Raw genomic sequence first — 17,517 nt, 5'->3', positions numbered from 1 at the left:
GAAGCCAGAACGTGACTTCTCAGTCTTCATGAAAATCTGTTGCAGTCTCAGAGGATAAAATAGTCCTAGAAATTCGTCTGGCTTCCCTGTTGACTGCAGAAGAGGTTCTGTTGTGCTGTGACACTTCATGGTTCTGTCAAAGCTGCAGATGCAGCTGGAGAATACGCCAAGGATAAAGCTGAGACTTGAGCAGGAAGTAGAAGCAAGTTCAGGGAGATCTGGTCACTGCTACCCACATTTCAAGCAGTGTGTCGAGCATCACTGGCCATTAAAACATTTTGTAACAATAATTTCAGTCTGAGAAAGGTGTAAGAATCAGTCCTGGAAGTTGGCAGTAGTTCTTCTAGAAAGGAGTAATTCTGTTGGTCTGGTCAGAGGCTCTGGAACGAACACAAGTAACTGTCACAGAAAGCTGCCCATGCATGGTTTATTCAGGGATCTTTTTTTTTTCTCTGTGGGGTGTTCCTTTTTTTGATAGGCAACAGTAGTTTGAAAAAAGTTATGAGAGAGTGGTTTAAGTGCCTCATGTCTGAGCTGTTTAGCTAGCTTCAGCCTCCGGTTTTGGGCTTCTGTGACATCTCGGTGCTCTCTGATGGAAGATCCTTGAGCTTACTGACTTCAGGTGGTACATGATGAACATGAAGCTGAGCAAGAGCAATTTGTGTCTTTCTTTCAAAGTGGTACGAGACAGCTCCTCCCTTTTCTGTGGTTAAGCACTGAGACTACTTTTGCCACTCACCGTAAGCTGGCATTCATCTCGCCTGCCCATTAGATTCTGAGCTGTCTTCAGCTCTAGGGTAGGAAACTATGGTGAGACATGAAGTTCTCCTTCCTTCAGCTGAAGCCAGCTTGCCACCTTCAGTGAGCTACCCATCATCCTTTATAATATCATTACAGCTGCAGACAACTTCTCCCCCCAGTTTATAATGAAAAGAAGGGACCTTTTTTTGTACAGGTTCTGGCTAGATGATGTATTCATGTATTTCTGTTTACTTAGCAGGGGATCTCAACCTGTAGCTTACAGACACTTCAGCTTCAAAACTTTAAATTGGCTGCTTTGGACTAAAACACACTGGTGAATAATTAGCTTCGTTTGGTTAACAAAAGTGATGGTGAGAATAATCCTCAGAAATATGACCTGGCTCAAGCAGTTTTGCAAGTATACCCTGCATGAGAGGATTTTTTAAACAAGTAGCAAGGAATCCAGCATTGTTGTTTTTCAGAGGCAATCAGTTTTGTACAGGGTGAAAACCAGATCAAGAAGACTTGATGATATGCAAATGCTGGTGAAGGTGCTATTAAATGCTTAAGTAGGCCAGGCTGGCAAGAACTGGGGCAGCCAGTCTTACATGAGCTGGGTAAGCAAAGTGAGAGGAGACACTGAGTTGGAATTCCATAGAAAATGTTGACCCTCAGCTGGCTAAACAGCCCCTTTTTCCTATGTTTAGGTCAAGGTAATAGTGCGTTGTTGTAGATGAATAAACCTTCTGTGGTGGTTTAACCATGGCTGGCGGGCAGGTGTCCACAAAACTGCTCTTGCACCCTCTCCTCAGCAGGCCAGGAGGAGAAAATAAGATGAAAAAGGTCATGGGTTGAGACAGGATCTCCCATAATAGGCAAAACAAACTGGCCTTGGGGAAATTGATTTAATTTACTGCCAATTAGAAACAAAGTAGGATAGTAACAAAACACCTTCCCCCAACCTCCCCTTTCTTCCCGGACTCAACTTCACTCTTCTACCGCCTCTTCCACAATGGCGCAGAGGGGTCATGGATGATAGCTGAGGGTTGGGTTGTGGTCAGTCCATAACAGTTCCTCTCTGCTGCTCCTTCCTGCTCGCTGTTTCTCTGCTCCGGCATGGCATCCCTCCCATGGGATACAGCCTTTCATCAACTGCTCCAGTCAAGATGGGGTAGTGCTTCAGGAACAGACTGTTCCAGCATGGGTCCTGCCAGAAGACCTGCCTCTGCGTTGGGTCTCCGTGGGCTGCAGCTTCCTTCGAGGCTCATCCACTCTGGGGTGGGTCCTCCACAAGCTGCAGCGTGGGCATCATCTGCTTCGACAGGGTGCAGGGGGACTGCCTGCTTCACCATGGTCTAAAATGATTTAACTGCTGAACAGTAGTACAGTTGCAAGATACTACTATGAGGAATGTTAGCACACCAGTTAATGTCTGTGTTTATTTGCACAGATCCCCAGCCTGCAGGGGATCTTCTCTCCAGTGCCAGGAGCATCTCCTCTTTTATGGGCCTGGCTGGCTGCAGGACTGTTCCTCACATCTTTTTTTCATGGCTCATCTCTCTCACAGCTGCTGCACAGCACTTTTTTACCCCTTGTTAAATGTATTAAGAGAGGCGGCACCAGCCTGGCTGATGGGCTCAGCTGTGTCTTGTGGTGGGTGCCCAACACAGGGGCAGCTCCTGGGCTCCACTCACCGAGGCCCCACCTGCAGCCTCCCTTGCTACCAAACCCTTGCCACCTAGACCCAATATGCCTCTGTTCAAAACAACAGTTGGATGTAGCTTCAAAGATGTACTAATAAGGCGATTTTTAACTTAGAAGCTTGATGCCTTCATCCTGTACAACAGGCCACAGGGGTATGATGTGGCAAACTAAAAACAATCTTCATCAGGTCGCTTCTTCGAGAGCTTTGTTTCTCTGAGACAACCTGCTTGAATTCCAATAATTTACTGTCAATGGCTTGACGTCAGAAATAGTTATTTTCCACAGGAGTAACTTCAAGTAAAGTTGAATACATTTGTCTTTTAATTATAGGTATAACAGCAGTGAAATTGAAATACAAAATTAGCACGTAAGATTTGCATAGAGATAATTACTACTAAAGAAGTACAAACTTCTAAAATTTCACAACTAAAAAGATTTAACTGCTAAACAACAGTAGCACAGTAGTAAGAGACTAATATTAAGAATGCTAGTATATCAGTTAATGTATGTTTTTACTTGTACAGATCCAAAACCTGAACAGCAGGAATTTGATCAGGATGGGCTTCGCTTACATCATTACCACAGAACCACAGAAAAATACTAACTTGAAGCACAGTTTTTATTTCTTTTAACATAGATTAAGCAGTTTTTTTATCATAAAAAAGCTTTAAGTATCCCCTTATAACAACAATGGATTTTGATGTCAGACCACAACAGGCTTGTAGGTATGATAGACATTACCTGTAACCAGTGGATACAATGCAGACTAAGGTTAATGCTGCGACTCTCAAACCAGATTTTTTTCCTTTAACTTCAAAATTAGCTTCAACTCTTAAATGGAAATTCAAGCTGCATTCACTAAAATCTCCAGCCTTCCAAGTAATACTCGCAATTATTGCACTTGCACTGGTTGTATTGGCTTAGTAAAGCCACTCTAAAGCAACAGTTCTCATATTTGTACATTTTAAAGCACTTGATCTTATCTACAAAAGAGCTAAAGATGATAAAAACACAATTTATTTCAACTTAACTGTGAATATTCTTAATTTTCAGAGTTTAAATGGATGTGCATTTAGTAACTACACTAGAAAAGCAACAGATGCTGTAACTACCCTATGATGACTAGTTTGGTCCATGTCAGTAATCAAGTGATGTTATAAAAAATAAACTAGTTTATTTTGTATAAAATGAATAATGTTGCATTTTTTGTTCAGATTGCACAGTACAAACAAGCTAATATCTAAATTAATACTGTTACAGGTAGTTATTACATAGGGACAGCAGCTAGAAAAAATAAGTACCTCAAAGCAACAGACTTCTGCAGCCAGCTTTCCATAACATTGTATGAAAGTTAAATATGTCTTAGTTGCAAGTATGCGTATTATAAAATATTTGAAAAATGTTTAAGTATGAGCTGTTAAACTAATTTTCCATAGCAAGAGTATACGATGATTATTTACATTTTTAAAATCCATTTTTCAGAAAAGAATTTACAATGAAATAAATAACCTTCAGCAATCCCTTAAACCCAACTACAAGATCTGTAAGTGGCAGTAAAAAACAGGTCAGCCACCGTGTGTCACTGTTAGGTCAGTAAAGTATGCCTCATCCAGAAAGAAGTGCAACTCCGCTTTAACTTTACTAGTCATCTAGAAACATGCACAATACATACAGGTACCTTCAAATATGGTACATCCTCGAGTATTTGTACAAGAGTATTCACAAAAACATACAATGTATTTTACAGTCCTTTAATACAAAATACGAATATCAAACCAATCTGAACTGCATTCATCAGATATTTCTTAGGCAGGCAAGCTGCGAAGGATCACAGTTTTTAAATTTAATCCCCTCTTCATCTTTTAAACTCAAGCCAGAGATAAGTAGTTTCTCGAGAACATGTGTTGGTGATGTAAAGGTACTGATGAACATTACCTGAACCTGTCTCCTTATGTATTCACTGCCTCTCAACACTATTGGAAGTATCAAAACCTAAAGCTGCAGTCTGAAGATTGGATAAAAAAAAAAAAAAGTCTTGCCTCCTTTTGAAATCATTAGATGAAACTGCTGCTTAGTTATCCCCACTAAAGATTTCAAAGATTGAAATATATATATATATGTAAAAAAAAAAAAGAAAAAGAGAGTTCAAATCCAAAACATGGAAGCATGTCTAAGAGCTGGTTTGCTTCCTTTCACACCTGATGTTTGGGAAGTTGTTAATCCTCCTTTTAAGACACAGTACAGTCATAACGGCCTTCTTGGAATGAATCCTCATCCTCAGTCTTGGACCTGTCCTCTTCGTGCCTGCTTGCACTGCTGTTGCCAGCATCACTCTGAGGATTAGTGCCATGGCTAGATGAAGTCCTGCTTTCCTCAGCTCTGGGGTTCGGTTGTTCGGTAACCTTAGAAGGATTCACTGGCTGAAAAGCTTCAGGCTGTACTTGCTCTTCTGCTATTTCACTTAGTTTCTGGATCTGTGGTTTGATGATATTTAGAAATGGCTTGTACCCTGGGCTAGGAAAATAATGGTACAGAACACCATGAGTTAAAAAAAATAGTACTTCTGTCATAACGCCTGAAAAGCAGCATTTCTTGGGAGATGGTGAATGTAAGTATCTTCTATAATCCTTCTTATACAGAAACTTAGGTGTTTTTTTGTTTTTTGTTTGTTTTTTAAACAGAGGGGAAAAAGGCAACTGTACTCAAACAATAAAAGCTGGTGGGTTGGTTGTTTTGGGGTTGTGGGTTTTCCCCCCCCCAGTGTGATCACAACAGTATTAAGTGACTGTCCTGAAATATTCTGCAAAAGTGCTTTTAAATACTTGTTTCAGCTAGGGCTGAGATAACTCAAAGTTATCTTTTTAAGTAACTAGTTATCTACAACCAGAATTAAAGTGAAGGTGGAAAATTACACTTACCAATCTGTAGAAGCCCATTTGTCAACAGCATATAGGCCAGTCTTGATATTCTGACAGATTTCTCCATCAATATCAGAGGATTGCATTATACTGAAAACCTGGTTGATTACTGAAGATTCTCTGAGGATAAGGCCTATGATAATACACCAATCCAGACATCCTGCTTCCATGAAGATATGTAACAAGTACCTGCATGGAAAAACAGTCCACTTATTTCTTTTTCCGCTCTGAAGACAAAATCCCAGTGTGATTCTGTAGACAGTGTTCCTTTCTCCTAATTCTTCTAATGCTGTGCACTAGTCATTTTAAGTTTCAAATGCAAAGATCACGTTACTTACCGCAGCTGGACCTGTGACTTGTGCGGCCCTTTACTAGCCAGTTCTAAAGAGATATGTTCTAGCTCCGACTGAGTTAAACTTTGACTGGAGAAGTTCTCATCCACCATGGTCCAGTCACCATCCACCATAGAACTTGTTTCAGTCAGGTCTGTTGCTGAACCAATGCTGCATTCGTCACCTATCAAAAACACTCAGAAACATAAGAGAAAAAGAAACTACCTACTTTAGTAAGACTCAGAATTTCTGAACTACTTCCTATAGAAACTGACAAATTACACAGTAATGCTTTGCTGTGTATCACAGTGCTGAGACATTACTTCAGCCATACTGACCATCTCACTTCAGCATTCCTCTTGTCATACTACACAGCAGCACTATTGCAGGAATGCAGCAGTTTTTCTATACAAATAATTCTGCAGAATGATATCAATAAGGGATCCTGAAGATGTGCTAGCAATCATTGTAAGAGCCTGGTGACAGCCTCTTGCATACTATAATCCTAGAATGAAGTCTGTAGGAAGGGTTGCAGTCTGTCTAGAGATACTGCTTTCTCAACCTTTAACTTTGTTAAAAATGAAGATGCAATAGCAAGTTATTTTTTCATACAAAACCCTGGAGATTCTGAATGGTAATGTTAATATTTACCTGCACAAATTACAAAAAGAAGTAAGTGTTTCTAATAAAAATCTGAAGAGTAGATGTAGCCACAGAATTTTCACAGGCACAGTAGCAGCAAAACTAAAACCATTATAGAGGTGAGGAGTCATAAAGGCACCCACCCTCCAGAACAGTTTCCATACTAAAGCAGATGCATCTTTTCTGTGGAAAATGTTTAGAAAGTCAGAAAGTTAATTCATTAGCTTCTTGCCCATAAACACCACTGCTGATTTAGTTATGTGCAAAATTATTATTATTAGAATTCAGCTCACAACATTTTAAAGACTATTAATTTAGTTTCACTTTAGAAATAAACTGGTAAAAAATGCACACCAAAGTCCATTGAACTCAAAGGTCTTCATCCAGTTCAGAAACAAATGAGATACTTGTTTATAGAAACAGCAGTAGTGGCAGACAGCAGTACAAGATAGTGCAATGAAAAGAGAAATAAATTCTCCTCTCTCCTCATTTAAATTATGCTTTTTTGGAGAGTTCTGTAACAAACTTACTTAAAGCTAATACATTCTTGCAGTCTCCAGAAGTAATGAACAAGAGAAACACGAGTGAAAATAGAATGAGGCAGTGCCCAAGCGGAGGGAGAGAACCTCACTCTTTCTTCATATTTTAAAGCCTGTAAACTTGTTAAGTAGCAGCTCCCAAGTGCTCTGACTCTCACAGGAAGCCCTACCATCTTGGGGAGACCATAGTTCACACTTAGGTACTTAGGTCTTTCCCCTAATGAAGTGGAAATCACATGATGTAGATACTGTTGAAAATATTGCTCTATGCTTGAGGACAAGAGGGAATAAAAAAAAATAAAAAAATAAAAAAAAAAGAGATCAATGGTTAGACAAACATTTCCTGTCTCTGACTGTGGTCAGAAAAGATACAGAGAATAAAATTCCCCTTTGTATTTTCATAAGCTGATCATACATTTGAGCTTTCAGAAAAGCAACTTTAACAAAGCCATAGGAAAAAAAGAAAACTATATGGAACTATAATTTCCTCAACTTCCTCGGTAAAGAATGTATCTAATATCTTTCTGAAGAAATCCAAAACCAGAAAGTTCATGCATTGTAACAGTGCCAACGAGTGCAAGGGGGCTGACCTGTGCAAGAGACAAAGATGATAAAAAAAAAAAAACCCACAAACAACTTGGAACACTCTTGCCAGCCAGACTGTAAAAACACTAAATTTCAAGCTACCACCACAGACAGAAACTTCAGCAAATACCAATTCCATATTCCATTTCAAGTACTTAAAGATGTATGACATGGGCGTTATTGTTCTGTTGCAAAAATTTCAGTTCGCTTTTCAACAAGTCCTCTTTTTTTTTTTTCTTCTCTGAATTACGGTTATGAGCAGTTGAGAAGCAACACTACAGCAGTGGCATGCAAATATCAAAATATAAGTGCATACTTCCAGCTGCATTTTTCAGACAAGCAGACAGAAGTAAGAGTGACTAACCTTTACTTAGCAAAGGAGAAAGGAACGCATCTTGCATGTGTGGTCCATGAGACGAAACTGTGTCAATCTCTCTCTGGGAGGAGCTGATAGTGCCAAGCCAGCTGCGACTCCGAGGTGTGTTTGAAATCCCTGTGTCCATTTCCATGTTTACAAAGGTGTCTGCAGACTGAGATTTTAGCAGCTGCTCCCCCACAGCTAAAGAAAAGAACCCACCAAAGGAAAGTCATGTAACCATCAAAAAGGAAATTTTTAAAGTTCTCTCCAGGTATTTCAGGAAGCTAAAACTTGTGTCTAAGTCAATTAGTTTGCTGAGACATCACAAAAATCAAGGGAATGCAGCAAGTTTAGGTATTTCAGGAATTTCTAATCAGTTTTTTATGTCAGTACTGGCATAAAAGTAGTATCAACTGATTGTTAGCGTCAATGGAACTAAATAATTGTGCTGCTACTACCAAAAAGAGGAAGACTTGGCAGCTGGTATCAACTCTGCCCTAAAAAGATAAACTGGTGAACTGATAGATTATTCATAAAAAGGATGTTTACAGCAAGTGCTCAAAATTCTTACCCTTTAACATAAAGAAAATGTTAGATATTAGTAACATTTCTTTTTTAAATATACAAAAGTTAATCAAATACTGATCTAAAGATATACAAAAATGTTGATTTTAGTAATTTTCTACAGCAAAATTTACTTCAAAGAGCAATATCCATGTTCAACTCAACAACTGCACAAAGTGATCCCAGTTCAGTGCAGCTGAGGATGGAAGAAGAAACCCTCAACAGAAACAGCAGTGTAATGAGACTACACAAGAAATGCTGTCTGCTAAACGGAATCCCTTCCGAAAACACACCCAGTGGGAGAGAGCTGTGCAGGTGGCAAGCTTCAGCCCGTTCTTGCTTGGCTGAACTGAGGAAGGAAGATTCAGACTGATGGGTGCAGGAGTACAGGAGAGAAACCTAGTCCAAATCTACTCAGATGTTACAGCACCTGTCTTGTACTTTCCATTCTTGAAAGGTGAATTAATGGATGAAGCCGGTATGACTGGAAATGGCCAGAGGAAATCCTTGTGTAGCTTCTTCAACGCAAACACGAAATCCTCCACGCGGGCAGCTCTGGCTCTCTCCTTGCACAGCCAGCCAATCAGCTCAAAGCCTAACTGTGCAGCAAAGCAGCCAAGGTCTTTCAGCTTGATTTCTTCCAGCAGACGCCGAGCGTGCCGCCACAGCATCATGTCAATGTACATGTTCTCAGCACAGTCACTGTCTTTACTCCACCTATAGACAGACCAGATAACAGTGACATGAAGACTTATAAAATCAAGTCGCAAAGGCTGTTGGCCACAACCACAGTACATCGAGTGACCAGAGTAGTAGTGGAAGCCTTCTGTATACCAACAAAAGCACTTTCCACCATTCCTTGCTATTTATGCTCTCTAGGAAGATCCCGCTCTGTCAACAGGTAAGTGACATAAGGGAAAGAAGTTACAACAGCAGGAATGTCCGTAGAGTATTAAACTATTAGTGATCCAGGAAAAAAGTAAAGAAGGAGAGATAAAAGGCAGATGCCACTGCAAAGTGGCTTCTGAGAAACAGGTTTAGAGAACAAGCCAAGTACTAGTCTAGGACTCTTCCTATCAAAACTCGAGAGGGATTAATCTGAAAGTGTAAAAATCTCTGTTTATGGCTTGGCAACACAGTACTAGATCAAGATGCTCACACTGTCACAGTGCAATGTATACTGTGACGCTGCAGTACTGTGAGCTGTTCAAGACATATCTTTCATCAAAAGAGATCCTTCAAATGTAAGGCAGGCAGTCTCACTAGCTATTTAAATTACTACATGTGCATCCAGTGGATTCAGAGGGTTTTGGTCAACAATATCGATGTAAGCATGTCTGTCTATATATCCACACAAACACACACACACATGTATTTACACGTGTGAGAATATATTCTCCCAAGAACGTAAGAGAGGTGCACACATTCAAAGAGTCAGTAAAACACAAATGCAGAAGGAGGTGGAGGGAGACTATGACAAATCTAACTATCTCATAATGTAATTCTGTAACTTAAATTGGTAAGAGTTCATACAGTACCTAATACAGTGGGGAAGGAGAGGACATTACTACCAATTACCTTTTTCCAGATGGGCCAGAGGGCATACTCAGTGTTTTTGTCAAGTTAAATTTGCTATGGAGATTCTCTGCTGATTGGGATAAACTAATGCTGCGATGTCTGAAGAACTCAAAGCCACTACTTGAACTAGGTTCCTAAAACCAAGAAAACCCAAACACAGTTAAAGGAGCAAACATGCTAGATAATAGCAAGATTAATCATACATGGTTTGATGCACAGTATTTACTATTTTCATCACAAACCTGAGTTGTTGGTGTAGCTGGAGGTGTCTCTGTTTCTCCAGAGCCAATGGCTTTGAGAAATCTGATCATATGACGACAAAGATCCCACTTTCCCTGCTCTAAGGCAGTATTAAATAGGAGAGTAGCATGTTGTCTGCTAACTGCCGGAACTTCCATATTCTGCAAGTAACAAAGTGTAATTCAGTAATTTGCTTTCGCCATGGAGCAACAAAAGTCCTCTTAAGTGGAGTGACATCATGTAATATTCAAGTATACCAGAGATCAGAATAAGCAGATTTCATGCCATGATTTTCCTTTTTACAACAGTAAACTAACTACTTACATTGCATGATGTTCCCCCACTTCATAACTGGACATAATCTCAATAGAAAGCTGTTAAACTAAAAATTTGTTTAGCATGTGTAACTTTAGTATGACAATACTTTTTAAATACTTCAACACTAGTAAGTGCTTAGTTGCCGGCTGCTGGGTTAAACCATTACAATCGTCTCTCTTGCAATTTATGAGGTACCATTACCTGCAGGATAATAAGGTAAGAGGCAGCTGTGTCCAAGTCCTGGGCCATTAAGCACTCTTCAAATAAGTCCTTCGGGTTTCCAACAGCAGCAAAAAGGTAATTCCACAGGGCATATTCTGTCTTCCTAGCACAATGAACAACTGTCTGCAGGAAGAGGGGGAACTCTGTAATGAACTTCGCCACAGTGGGAAGCAGAGGGTCGGGAATGGGTTCCCGCGAGGTAGCTTCTTCTTCCAGCACTTCATGAAGCATCAGTTCTAGTACGTGAGGAAAGTATGGTAATGTGGCACAGGAGTGGGCCAAAAGCAAGGCTTGTTCACCGAGGTTCCTAACCAAGAGCTGGCGTAAAATGTGATGGAGGTAGATCTGAGAGGTTCTCTCAACAATGGAGAAAGGAAAGAGAACCTCTAAGTGTTCTCTAGCACTGGTTTGAGTGTATAAACAGTCATAGAGCACAGTGTCATTAACAGCACCAAGAACCAAGGCATCTTCAAACAAAACAGCCAATGGGTATATGTTGATGTGGAAAGGCAGCATGATCCGTCTTGACAGAAAGGAATGTGGTTTTCGGTGATCTCTGGGAAACAGGGGAAGCCAGACTTTCATACCTGCCCCACCACAGCTGAGCCACAGAGCCTCCAATAAGTGGCGTTTCTGTTTGTTGATCCTGCAAGTAGTCCATACATTTTCAACAGACTGGGCTAGGACAACTGGAGCACAAAAAGGCAGCTATTTAAAAAAAAAAAAAAAAAAGAAAAACAACATCAGAATTCATTATTCCTTTTTTGATTTTTTTTTTTTAGCCTCTTCACCAGAACACCTTTTTCAGCCAAGAACTGCTCTCTTCAAAAAATGTTATTTTTCTAACAAAGAAGAAACAAAACTGCTTATCCCTTAACTGCAACCCAGCACCTGGGAAAACACCACTTATTACTTACGTAAACTCAAAAGACATTTCTTTCACTTTTTCCTTATACTTAGTCAGGAAGCCAGAGGGGTGAGCAAAAGGACAGAAAATAAAAACCTGCTCTCTGCTTCTTCAGTTAGCCCAAGAGTCCAACTTAGAACTCACAGAAGTACTGCAAACACCAAATTTGCTAGTGTTTGACTGAGCTGCAAACAACTCTTCATCTAAACTTTTCAGATTTCATTCTCCTGAAGTGCTTGTTTCATGCAGAAGTGGTTTTTATCAGCACAGAAAAATTGAAAAGTTCAGTCACTGGTTTCTACTACTGTTGTTTTTAGGAACTTTGTAAGCATACTCTGCAAAAAAAGATAATGTTCCATAAACACCCATAGCAGTTTTAGATAGACTGGAGATTTTCTGTCAGTAGAGCAAGCCAAATTTTGCACAGGACCTTTATGCTTAAAGCTCGTATCTTTCACTGCAATACAAGTAGTAAACAAAAGTACTAAACACTTTAGTTAAACATTCACACAATTAAGTGATAACGTTTCACAGGTTCTTAGAGAGAGAAAAAAAAAAAATCACAGGAGTAGCGATTTACTTCCAGCGAACAATTCAGCTTGTAAGTGTAGACATTGCCTTGCATTATAGACCCCTTTTCTTCATGCCTGACCACTCCCTTCCACAACTTCTTCATTCACTGACATCTTTGAAGCCATATATAATATGCCACATATATTTACTCACATGCTTCCTTTGATTAGGATTATTATCCTTATCTCGTATCTGGGGTCCAGATCGATCCCTTTGCAACATGATGAGCTGTCCTGCTAAGTTTAGCATAATACTTTCAGCCTCACAAGCCTAAGGAGAAAAGAGCATCATGCAAATTATTTAAGTTTTTTGAATACATCGCTTCACCCCTAACCACAATACAAACCCAGAATAAAAAGAGTAAATGAACTGCACTGCCATACAGAGATGACTAACAACCAAATTCAGCGCAGAATGACCCAGAAAAATCAAGCAGAACTGTGTACCTACGGATAGACTGATTTATGTAGCACTTGTGCAAAGGAGTAAATACCAGAAGGTTTTTTGTTCACTAGATTCATTCCACATGTTTATTTGACATGGGTTTTTTCCAACTATGCCTGTTGGCAAGGGCAAGCCACCAGTATTTTAAAAAAAATAGAGCTCTGTGTTCTTATCAGTATCACCACTATATGATTGCCAGTATCTGACTGCAAAGACTAACACTGGTAAAAAAATGCCAAAAAGAGCTGAGCCAAAAAAGTTTAGCCACACTTGTACAGCATCTTGAACTTTTAGAAGCTGCAGTCAGAGAAAAGTCTTTCTAGTTAGGTACATCAACAAAGCAAAGTATTCTTTCCGAAGATTTATTTCAGAATTGTTTCATTTTAATTTTACACCAAGTCACTGGAGCTAATACCATGCTGTGCATGAGGTGGGTAGAGGGCCTGTATGGTAAGTTTACAGCACCAAGGGTTAAGGTCAACAGTAGGTAACAACACTGAAAAGGCTGACACACTCCACTAAGTCAGTCTACATGTCTACAGTGCGGTCTCATATTCAGTACTAACATTAATACTTTTTGTTTATCAGAAGGATTGACAAAGTTTGAAGATATGAGCTCTTATTTAGAGAGAAAAGGGGTAATATTTGTCCAGTCTGAAGCTAAGTTTAAAATATGACTAGTGCTCTAAAGTTTCAGTAGCATTTTCTCAAAATTAGGAAACACCATAGGTCAGGCAGTTTGGGAATAAGGATATTGTTTCACAGCAAGATGGACTAGAAAACCACAAGCATGTTGCCTTTTATGCCCTTGTCTAAGATCGTATCAAAGTCTCAGGACACATGTTCAGCATTGTGGGACACTAAATTAGAATGAACTGAAGGAAGCAAGCACAAACCTTCAGATTTTGCATCTGTGCCATTGCGTTCATATCTGCCAGTGGCTTTGGTATGCGGAGAAAAATATGCACCTTTGCACGTCTATGGGCTTGCCTCACAGACAATGCAACTTCCAAACTATCTTAGGGTAGCTGTTCCAACAAGAAAATATGCTTCATATTGCAGCTACTCATATAGTTAAGCTTGATTTGTTTACACCACAGATAACAAAAATCCAAGTTCCATTTGCACCATGCATTCAGTGGCGTGAATCATTTCCTGGAGTTAAGACAGGGCTTCACCTTCACACTTTAGTCGTTGTTTGGCTGTTGGCCTATCTCCTGACATAACTAGTGGAAGAGATTATATTACTTTATTTTAGTGTAGTACGAAGTTGACTAGACATCACCTTATAGGGTCATACGCCATCTTTTCCTTTTTTCTGTTTATTCTTTGAGTAATGGACCTATTGCTGCAAGAACGGCACTTCCTAATGTCATGGATTGCTCTGACGTTAAACTTTTAATACACAATAGAAAAACACACCCTTGACATAGTGAAGTTTCATTTTTCCTCCAAGATTTGGCCCCAAACTTTACAAGATGACAAGAGAAGATATGAAATAGAAGTAAGAGTTTGGAGTTTATTTCCACCACCACCCCAAATCACACATAAAATGTCTATATAACAAGCATCAGAAAAAACACATTCGACATTCTACCCCCTAGAAGAACCACTGATTCATGAGCCAGGTAACCTTTGAGGACTGAGCTAAAAAATCCAGGCCCTGATTCTTTTGAATTTTGGGTACTATAGACCTGTTACCTGCTGAGGCATCTTCAAGGTGATGCCAGTCTCTGTCCTCACCGATGTCAACGTAACAGACACTACAAGAAAAGGATGAGGAATGTACCGAGACATGGACACTTCTTGAAGAACTTGGATACTGGCAGTAGTGTTAAGACTGAAAGGAAAGATGACTATGTTCAGTGATTTTAAAATAGTATTTAACATAAAAATTAGTATCCTGAAGTAAACCTAATGAAATTAAGCAACTTAACCTCAGAAAATAGTTTAATCTACAGACCAAATTTCCTTTAACTAGAAATCACACAGGCCCACGCATCTATTCTACATAAAGTTACCAAATAAACCCAAGTTAGGCTACTTTATCTTGATAGTTTTGGGGAATACAGCCACGAAGTGACAGAAGACAACATCAGATACTTCAGGATAAGACTATATTCACCTTTCAAGAAGACAAGACATTTCTGGGGTTTGGAATTTGTTGGAATTCCCTTTGAAAACCATTGAAAATATTTTCCCCTAAAGCAACAGCTTGCATTCTGCTAAAAAAAAAGGTCCCTTCTTGCTGAAGCCAAGTTACCATAATTGTAAGAAGAATCACCTGCTTAGGCACTTTGAAAACTACCCGGGAATCTTTGTCCTCCTTAGGTTCATTAATCTTCAACTGTCTGAAAGTATCTGGCTCTTATATTGCTACTTCTTTTGCACCAAAATAGCTCCTCACAACCATACCACAGACCAAACTTTTTCCTCTCTTCATCTTTGCTACTCTGCCACACCCACCCCAACTCCTAATGTTACAAACATTTTTTAGTAGAAATATTCAAATATGTGGGTGCATTTTAGTACCTTCTGTTTATATTCAGTTTTCAAGCTCCTATCAGCTAGAACATGTCTGTACAGACACCTGGAAACACGCATGTCTCAGTCACTACCTTAACACCTAACATGGTTATCTCCATGCACGCAAATGACAACACTCCTGAACTATCACTTGTGCATACAGATAACACTTACCCCTCTGTATTTTATAAAATCTGACTCCACAAGTTATTCAATAACCTTATATTATCATTAGAATTTACTCAGAAGAGCTTTACAAGTACAAAAGCATTTAGATACTGATACTCACCCTTCAGGCCTTCTCTCAATACTGTAAAGGCAAATGGAACAATCTGCTCTGAACAATATCACAATGTCCCGGAAGACACTCAGTAGTAACGTGTCTGCTTGCACTTTGGTGATGTGTGCAAATGCATTGTCAAGATTAGATGTTCGCAGGTAGATTCTCAGCTTCAAGGAAAAAGAGTAGTTTGAATACAGGTTCTGTTTTACCAGCAAACTAATAGTAATTCCGTGTTCAATTATTTTTGTTTTTGTGGAATGGCTGTCAAGGATTTCTAGCAAGATACATTACTGGCTTTTTCTTTCATCAAATGTTTTATCCGTTGCTTTTTATTACTGCATCCAAAGTGGATAAAGAACAGTACAGCCAAATCTGAAGTGCTGAACAACAAACATAAGGAAGGAGTTCTATTTATCAATTTTAAAAAGCAAAGAGTAAGTAAACGTCTTCTGCCTATCTAATTTAAGGCCTTACAAAAGTGTTCCACAATACTGCAACTAGATAACTCAAAATAGGCTTCATGCTAACATGCAAAAATGTCATAAAGTTTTCAGAACAATGAGTACCTTCATGGTAGTCAGCAGAAAATAGTTTTTAATAGCAATAGTAAGCTTTTCTGCAAAGAATTACTTATGTATTAATAAAGAATTTCTGAACATGACCTAAAGCAACCTATGTATCAAGCTTTTCATATTTATAATATTACTGTATTACTGAACAGATCAGACATTCTAAGCATGATTTATTTACTTTGAAGAAAAATACCTCACCTCTTCCTGATGGTCATTTAAATTATAACATGCAAGCACAATGAAGTCATTCCACCATGCTAAGCCACCTGTTACCATCATATTTTGCTCCTGAAAAGAAAATGACATATATAAATGTATTTTTATATGCATATACATACACACATACATTCTATGGGTAATTTCTGAAAACCATACATGATCTCTATAAGCTTTACTGATAGTGGCAAAACAATCTATGTATATGAAATTTTTGTTGTTTAAAAAAAACAAAGCACTAAAGAATAATATGTGAAGGACAAACACCATCCCACAAAACACAGCTCCACAGTTCCTTATGCTACTGGCATCCCTGAACTCTCTCAAATTACCTTTCTGCTTCTGGCCAGAATTTACAAGCTTGGCATCCAGAGCTACGTTTCTCACCAGATCACAGATAAGACATGTGGAAGTGTCTGACTATACACTCACATTTGGAAACCTTTTAATAATCAGACACAAATTATTGTGCCAAAGCCACAAGATAACCATTTCAGCCATTTTATGAAAAACGCATGCAAAACCAGCACCCCTAATTCCAAGTGTGTCTACAAGTTGTTTATTTGAAAAAGACATTTTTAAATTTTCTCCAAGAGTCACATTCCAACAAATACAACCACCCCAGTACACCTGAATAAAGTACTATAACGTCTCACCTGTGTAATATTTCCAAACAGCTTCCATTTTTTGGTGAGTAAAGAATAATGTGCAAAACCAAACTTGCCAACAACAGCTACATTCTGTCCAAGCTTGTCAATAGCTGAAAACTGTTCAAAGAGAAAAAAAACCAGAACCTCAGGACAAAACTTTTTTGAATGATATATCCTACCCAAGTACAACACTACAAGGCAATATAAAGTCAGAGTCAAAACTTGTGAAGCATCTTCATGTTTTCTACTTTACTGCCCAACACATATTCTTCTTTCTGTAATTTAAAACAATTACTTCATCTTACAGAGCTCATCCAACCGTAAGAGACAGTTATGAAAACTGAATACTTTTAAAGAAACAAGAACATATTCTTAAAACAACTCACCCTTATAGGCCAGTTGCTCTCTAGATACGTACTATGAATCTAAAAAAAAAAAAAGAGAAAACCAAAACCACATAACTATACCAAGCACTACTAAAGTAGTGATAAATTACAATGTTCTGAAGGAATTTGTACAATATCCAGTTTAAAGGTTTTTAATGTTAGGATTTCTTTTTTAAATACAATTACTTCCCCCCCTCAAGAAAGTTAGTGAAGCCTAAA

The 17,517-nt window shown here is 38.8% G+C and overlaps 1 protein-coding gene across 3 annotated transcripts in view; it reads right to left on the bottom strand.

The window, feature by feature from the left end:
- Nucleotides 1-4,567: 4,567 nt before the first annotated feature.
- Nucleotides 4,568-17,517, bottom strand: part of RIC1 (RIC1 partner of RAB6A GEF complex) — a 50,997-nt gene continuing 38,047 nt past the window's right edge. For all 3 annotated transcript variants that reach the window (XM_075410661.1, XM_075410663.1, XM_075410662.1), the window contains exons 13-26: nucleotides 17,299-17,337; nucleotides 16,919-17,029; nucleotides 16,245-16,334; nucleotides 15,481-15,641; nucleotides 14,367-14,505; nucleotides 12,375-12,491; nucleotides 10,721-11,449; nucleotides 10,204-10,362; nucleotides 9,962-10,095; nucleotides 8,814-9,100; nucleotides 7,826-8,020; nucleotides 5,702-5,879; nucleotides 5,364-5,552; nucleotides 4,568-4,959 (exon numbers count right to left, since the gene is read on the bottom strand). In XM_075410661.1, coding sequence (XP_075266776.1) covers nucleotides 4,674-4,959; nucleotides 5,364-5,552; nucleotides 5,702-5,879; nucleotides 7,826-8,020; nucleotides 8,814-9,100; nucleotides 9,962-10,095; nucleotides 10,204-10,362; nucleotides 10,721-11,449; nucleotides 12,375-12,491; nucleotides 14,367-14,505; nucleotides 15,481-15,641; nucleotides 16,245-16,334; nucleotides 16,919-17,029; nucleotides 17,299-17,337 — 2,814 coding nt within the window. In that variant the 3' untranslated portion in view covers nucleotides 4,568-4,673. The remainder of the gene's footprint in view (nucleotides 4,960-5,363; nucleotides 5,553-5,701; nucleotides 5,880-7,825; nucleotides 8,021-8,813; nucleotides 9,101-9,961; nucleotides 10,096-10,203; nucleotides 10,363-10,720; nucleotides 11,450-12,374; nucleotides 12,492-14,366; nucleotides 14,506-15,480; nucleotides 15,642-16,244; nucleotides 16,335-16,918; nucleotides 17,030-17,298; nucleotides 17,338-17,517) is intronic.

The sequence above is a fragment of the Opisthocomus hoazin genome, chromosome Z (assembly GCF_030867145.1).
Source record: "Opisthocomus hoazin isolate bOpiHoa1 chromosome Z, bOpiHoa1.hap1, whole genome shotgun sequence".
Taxonomy (NCBI): Eukaryota; Metazoa; Chordata; class Aves; order Opisthocomiformes; family Opisthocomidae; genus Opisthocomus; species Opisthocomus hoazin.
This window is presented reverse-complemented; position numbering and strand designations above follow the sequence as displayed.